Source organism: Ornithorhynchus anatinus, chromosome 16, assembly GCF_004115215.2.
Source record: "Ornithorhynchus anatinus isolate Pmale09 chromosome 16, mOrnAna1.pri.v4, whole genome shotgun sequence".
Classification (NCBI taxonomy): Eukaryota; Metazoa; Chordata; class Mammalia; order Monotremata; family Ornithorhynchidae; genus Ornithorhynchus; species Ornithorhynchus anatinus.
Window position 1 is genome coordinate 3,547,547 of NC_041743.1, and position 6,817 is coordinate 3,554,363.

The 6,817-nt window shown below is 50.1% G+C and overlaps 1 protein-coding gene across 5 annotated transcripts in view; it reads right to left on the reverse strand.

Annotated features, from left to right (window-relative positions):
* ADCY10 (adenylate cyclase 10) overlaps window positions 1-6,753 on the reverse strand; it is a 40,153-nt gene extending 33,400 nt beyond the window's left edge. For 3 of the 5 annotated variants that reach the window (XM_029080751.2, XM_029080750.2, XM_029080749.2), the window contains exons 1-3: window positions 5,821-6,753; window positions 1,810-2,063; window positions 242-346 (exon numbers count right to left, since the gene is read on the reverse strand). In XM_029080751.2, coding sequence (XP_028936584.1) covers window positions 242-346; window positions 1,810-1,957 — 253 coding nt within the window. In that variant the 5' untranslated portion in view covers window positions 1,958-2,063; window positions 5,821-6,753. Of the gene's footprint in view, window positions 1-241; window positions 347-1,809; window positions 2,064-2,352; window positions 2,443-5,820 lie in introns of those variants that run through there. The other 2 variants (XM_029080747.2, XM_029080746.2) reach the window with 2 other exon arrangements.
* Between the last annotated feature and the right edge of the window lie 64 nt (window positions 6,754-6,817).

The window sequence follows — 6,817 nt, forward strand, 5'->3', positions numbered from 1 at the left end:
GGTGAAAGAGCACGGACCTGGGAACCAGAGGTCCTGGGTTCTTGGACAAGTCACTTAACTTCTCTGTGCCTCAGTTCCCTCATTTGGAAAAGGGGAATTAAGACTGTAAGCTCCTTGTGGGACAGGAACTGTGTCCAACCTGATTAGCTTAGGGCTTAGGACAGTGCTTGACCCATGATAAGTGCCTAACGAATACCATTATAATTACGATTATTTTTTGATGACGATTACAGTGACTCACTCTCGACTATGGCGCTGATGTAGCGGTTGAGGACTTCGACCAGCTGCTCAGCTCCACGGTCCATGTACATGGCTGTGCTGAACTTCTCCGTCATCGCGGTGAAACCTGGAGCACGCGCACGAGACCCTCAGCCTGCTTCTCGGAGGAGCCGAGGGAAACCCGGGCTCTGGGCGCGGGGCTTTCCCCTAAATGCCTTTCAGCCAGCCTCCCTCCTACTTCTCCCAGTCCCTTCTGCGACACCCCGATTCGCTGCCTTTATTCATCCCCACCCTCCAGCCTTTCGGCATTTATGTCCATTCGGTTGTCCGTCTTATGCTGTCGAGTCGTGTCCGTGTACAGAATGCCCCACTTCCACCTGCAATCGTCCCCGTAGTGGATCCCTAGAGCTTTGACCATTATCGCCTTTCCATCATTTCTTTCTTTCTATGAAAGTCTGTCTCCCCCTCTAGACCGGAAAATCATCGCGGGCAGGGAATGTGCCTGCCTACTGTTATATTGTCCTCTCCCAAGTGCTTAGTACAGTGCTCTGCACACAGAAAGCACTCAAGTAGTACGAATGACTGACTGTCTAGATACGGACTGTGAGCCCCACATCGACCTGATCACCCCAGCGCTCAGCCCAGTGTCTGGCAAACGTAGGGGCTAACAAGCAGCGTGGTCTAGTGGAAAGAGCGTGGGCCCCGAAGGCAGAGGACCTGGGTTCTAACCCCGGCTCTGCCACTTGTCTGCTGTGTGACCTTGGGCGAGTCGCTTCCCTTTTCCGTGCCTCAGTTTCCTCAGCTATAAAATGTTCCTCCTCCTCCTTCATCCTGTATTTACCCCAGTGTTTAGCACACGACAAGCGCTTAACAAATACCACGATCGTTATTATTAAGACGGGGAGCCCCACGTGGGACAGGGACTGTGTCCAACCTGATTATCTGGCATCTATCCCAGCGCTTAGTAAAATAGCTGGCACGTAGTAAGTGCTTAACAAAAACGGTTTAAAAAGCTCCCAAGACGTCTTCTGTTCCACCTCTGGACTCCCTATCACATGCCTCTTCTGCTCTCCTACTCCAACCGAGCCCGCGCACCTCGCTCCTCTAATGCCAACCTTCTCAATGTACCTCCATCTTGTCAATCTCGCCACCCACCTCTCGCCCACATCCTGCCTCTGGCCTGGAATGCTCTCCCTCTTCATATCGGACAGAAAATTCCTCTCCCCCACTTCAAAGCCTTATTGAAGGCAGATCTCCAAGAGGCCTTCCCTGATTAAGCCCCTCCTTTCCTCTCTCTCCTGCGTCGCCCTGACTCGCTCCCTTTCTTCATCCCCCCTCCCAACCCCACGGCATTTATGTCCGCATCTGTCACGTATTTATATCTATTAACGTCCTCCCTCTCTAGACTGTCAGCTCGTTGTGGGCAGGAAATTTGTTTATTGTTATTCTGTCCTCTCTTAAGTGCTCAGCACAGTGCTCTGCACACAGTATACGCTCAACACACACGATTGACCGACTGACGCTTCCTCCCCCGAGGCCGCGGTCCGGCTGAGCCGTAGCAAACGAGCGAGGGGCCCATTTTTGGCTTGCCTGAGATATCCACAAACATGAGGACGCCGTCAAAGTATTCCAGCGAGGGAAACTGAGGGGCGAACTCTCCGTAGACAATGAGATCTGGCAAGTGGGCGGCGATTCTGATGATGGCTCGGTCAACCTGGTTTACGCTGCCGGGGTCCATCGCCGGCTCAGTCAATCATCCAGGGCCCTGGGGGGCGAGCAGGAAAGACCATCCGACGGAAGGCCCGAGGAAAAGACGTGGGGGGAAGGCCGCTTCGTACGGAGTTCTGTCCCACAAAAAAACAACCGTGCATGGGGATGGAGTGAGGGGTGGTTCGGTGGAACTGTGTTTGGGAGAAGGGTGGCTACAAAGCAATCAGTGGTCAAGTCGAAGGAAAAGGGTCACAGCCCTAAGACGGAGGACAGGGAATGAGGAAATGAGGGCCCCTCTCGGTCTCAAACCTCCAACCTCACCCCAAGGGATCACCCGCTTCCTTCCAGGGCCTTTTCTCTCCGTCTCTAGTCCCCCTGTTGCGGGATGGACAGAGGGAGCGGGGTGCCTGGGGTGGGAATGACCTTCCAGGAGTGATGAGAAGGTCGGGATCGCGGTCCAAGCCAGTCGGAGGACCACGGTTAGCTCAGGGCCCATGCCGCCCGACCCCACCCACGAATGGCAGTTTTCCCTGGAAGCCTGTGTCCAAGCCACACCCACTGGGGTTGCTCATTACGTTCCCCCCCACCCCACCATCCTGGCACCTGATTGGCTGCTCACTCTACCCGCTTCTCCCGCCCCTCCCACTTGGCTCAGCCTCCTCTCGGCCCACTGGTCTCCCTGAGGCTGGCCTAGTTTTGGTCTTTCAAATCGGGGTCTGACATCAGAGCCGTTGGGGTCAGGGAACTTTACTTAACGTCAGAGCTGCTTGTGAAACCTCCCTCAAGGAGAAGCCTAGTCAATCAATAGCGAAAACGATGGAAAGAGCTCGGCCCGGGAGTCAGAGGACTTGGGTTTTTGGCCCGACTCTGCTACGCGTCTGTTGTGTGACCATGGGCAAGTCGCTTCACTTCTCCGTGCCTCAGTTCCTTCATCTGTAAAATGGGGATTAAGACTGTGAGTTCCATGTGGGTCACGGACTGTATTGTATTTATCTCGGCGCTTAGTAGAGTGCCTGGCACATAGTAAGTGGTTAACAAATACCTTTAAAAAATAGGAATATATCCCGAGCACCCACAGCTCGCATGGGGCTGGACTGAGCCCTTTGGTGGCAAGAACAGAAGCCTGGAAGTAGCTTGGCCTAGTGGAAAGAGCCCGGGCCTGGGAGTCAAAAGACCTGGGTTCTAGTCCCAGTTCTGCCACTGGCCTGTAGTGTGACCTTGGGCAAGTCGCTTCATTTCTTAATACCTTAGTTTCCTCATCCTCATTTACTGGGGATTAAATTCTACTCCCTCTTCCTGAGATTTTCTGGGTGGTGTCGCAACTTGAAATCAACACTAGCTGGTGCAGGCCTGAGCTTGATACATAAAAAGGCGGAAGGGGGCTGGGGGTCAGGGGGACTCAGGAACAGGCAGGGAAGAAAATAAACCGGAAAATTAAAAACAACCTAAGATGCACCTTCCATTTTGGGTCCCAGGCCCAGCAGCAAAGAAGAAAAAGAGTCCCTCTTCCTTAGACCGTGAGCCTCCTGTGGGACAGGGACTGTGTCCAACCTGATTACCTTATATCTGCCACAGTGCTTGACATATAGTAAGCACTCAGTATTTCACAATAGTGGCAAAGTGTGTATGAAGCAGGTAGGGAGAGACAATTAATAACCCACGAAGGATTCCTTTCTTCTCCATTGGCTCTTGCCAGACCCACGGCGTGAGGGTGGTTTTAATCAATCCATCACCCTGATTAGCTTGTATCTAGCCCATCACTTAGACCAGTGCTTGTCACATAGAAAGTTTTTAACAAATATTTATTGAGTCCCTGTTTTGCGCAGAGCACCGTACTAGGCATTTGAGAAAGTTCAATTCAGCAGAGTTGGTAGACATGATCCCTTCCCATGAAGAGTGGTTTTAAGGCGGGGATTTCACCGCTTATATTAAACAAAGCCTGGCCAGGTTTAGTAAACTCTCCTCATTGAGATATCTGTGCTGGATTTGAAGTTCGAGGAGGGGCCCACTTCCATGAGCGGTCTAAACCAGTCGATGGCGGACGAAACTCAGGGTCACAGGACAAAATTCACACTGCATTTTGGTGTGGGATTTTCTGGGTGGTGTCACAACTTGAAATCAACACTAGCTGGTGCAGGTCTGAGCTTGATACATTAAAAGGTGGAAGGGGGGCGGGTGTCGGGGGGGACCCAGGGAAGAAAATTAAAAAACGGAAAATTAAAAACAACTTCAGACACACCTTCCATTTTGGTTCCCAGCCCCAGCAGCAAAGAAGAAAAAGAGTCCAGAGACCTTTCCTTATCTGCCCTCCACCCACCTTGCTAGTAAAAGCTGGGTCTATTTACCTTCATTAGGAGCGCTTCTGACCTACATTTTCATGGCAAGGTTAAAAAACAAAGTGCAATCCCGTATTCAGTGTGACACATTCAACTGGGGAGTCAGATGAAGCTATCCACTCACCCCCAAATTCTGTAACCCAAGGGAAGTGCATATGAGTGTGTGTGTGGGGGTGGTTTCTGGGTCTTCCCACTCCTCCTGGAGTGGGTTCCGGGGTGGGGGTAGGGAGGGCCTCTCAAATCCATCCGAAGATCCAAGCTCACTAAGGCTCCCTTTCAGCCCCGATTTCCAGAAATAGGGCTGCAAAGGATAGAGGAAATGCTTGGATTGAGCGGGATGAGGTAAATGGAAGCAGAGGCCTGAAAGGCGGGGGAGAGGAGAAAAATAGGGGCAGTAGGGAAGGAAGGGAGGGGTATGGACAAGAGATGGAAGCAGAAAGTGGCGGGGCAATCATTCATAGAAAGACAACTAGAGGGTCAGAGAGAGAGGAGAAAGTGGATTCAATACCTTTTGTCCCTCTTTCCTTTGTACAGTGCCTGGCACATGGTAAGTTCTTCAACAAGTACCATAAAAAAAAATTAAGAAACAACAACATCCTGACCTCTTGGAACCTCACTGCTACAAAGAGTGTTTCCCACACTACGTGGTTGGAAAGAATCCTAGCTTTAAAACTTGAGAATGTTTGATTTGGGCATTCACAACTAATCCTGAAATTGTGCTAAAATAGACGTGAGAAAAAAAACCCCACAGATAACTATTTAATGCCTCTTTTATGCCCCAAAATAAAACCGAGTGGAAACCGATGCCTTTGGCAGGAGAAAAATGCAAACTTTCAATCTATTCAATTTGAGAAAAAGCCACCGCCTCTCCCAACTCACTCCATGAAAATGCCCACCTTCTCTTCTGGGTTCAGGGCTCTCCGTTAACCCCGAGAAAACGAGCTGTTTAAAAAATAAAGGTGGGGACAGTTGCTCCAAGAAAGGTGAGCAAAAAGGAAAACTTTCTTTGGCTCTTTATTTACAAGAGTCGGCTTTCAGTTCGAGTCTCCGGCCATTCAAGTCTGCTGCTCTGCTGGCTCAAATGGAACCACAGGTGCACAAGAAAACAAACTATTTCCTTTGCAATCCAATTAGCTCTTCTTCCACAAAAGCCCTTAATATCTATGCAGCTTGGTTAACTCCGGGTGGAAAAATTCCAAATCGGAAGACCGTGGATTAATCAGACACTTTTGCTCAACTTTTCTTTTTCTCCTCCCAACTAGGTGTAGTTCAGTTTTCTGATTTGGCCTCTGGGCACGACTCAGAGAAGCCCTTACAAAATAGCAGCAATTCCACCTTTCAGGCAGTTAAGTTAAAATCTTTGTGTGGACCGGCAACTACTGAAGCATGTCTGCCTTCGTAACTGGCTCTGTCCCAGTGACTCGGTAGAATCCGTCAAGGACAATCTCGTGATGAAATTTGGGCACTCGACAAGTTTCTAGCCATTTGGGTGACACCATTTAGTTTACCGCTCTAACAAGTATATCACGCGGGCAGCAGCGACTTTGAAACTGACCTCAGGGGATCCCGAAGAGTCACCGGCTCGGATGAAATTGGATGACCGTCACCGAGGGCTTTGGCTGGAATTCACTGTGGGCCGCTCACCGCCTTTAGCTCTCGGGGTTTATGAGTGAAGTAGATCCACAAGACTTTCCAGCCGAGGGGGAGGAGATAAATAGGGCTTTGCCAGCTCCGGTCTACAGTGCCGATGATAGAGAGTCGGCTGGGCCTAGAACCAAATAATCCAATGACCGTTGCGTAGCAGAATGGTGATGTTTGGGGGCGTGATCTGCGTGTCACTGTGGTCTTGGATACTAATAAAAAGATCGCCCATCGACGTGGCTTTTGAAATGAAAGTAGTAGTTAGACCATAAGCTCGTTGTGGGCAAGGAATGTCTCTACTAACTCTGTTGTACTGTCCCCTCCCAAGCATTCAGTACAGTGCTCTGCACACAAGAACTCAATATATACCGCTGATTGATTACCCTAGTGAGTATCTCCTCTTGATCATTCAGGGGTTGACTATCAAGGTTCCTGGTTTCTCACACCTCCTTTTTCCTTTGCCTGCCTTTTGGCCATTTGATCTTTTGTGAACCTTTCCTCTGGAGCGGCGACAAATGAAAAGGGAAGTGGTTATTCAAATTTGACTCCATCAGGGGCAGAGGCCCGAGACTCGGTCTTTGAGCTAAAAGGCACCGTTTCGAAAGCGATTGCCACACGTGCATATTTCTTCCTGGGTACTTTAACTATACACAGTCCTGCCGGAAGCTTAATGGAAATGTTCATAAAGACAACAAATTGGTGTCTTACATGGTTGACTGTGACTCCCCTTTGGGGGAGGGGGTTTCATGTCAACTCTCTCCCCTCATTACTGGGAATAACTGAGAATTGCTTCCCGTAGGATTCACAAATCCAAAGAATTCCTCTCTCACTGGACGGTCTCCGGTGAGTTTCGGGCCAGGCTGGAAAAGAGATAAGGCTCTTCAGAGTTGACCGAGACCCTTCCATTCTTT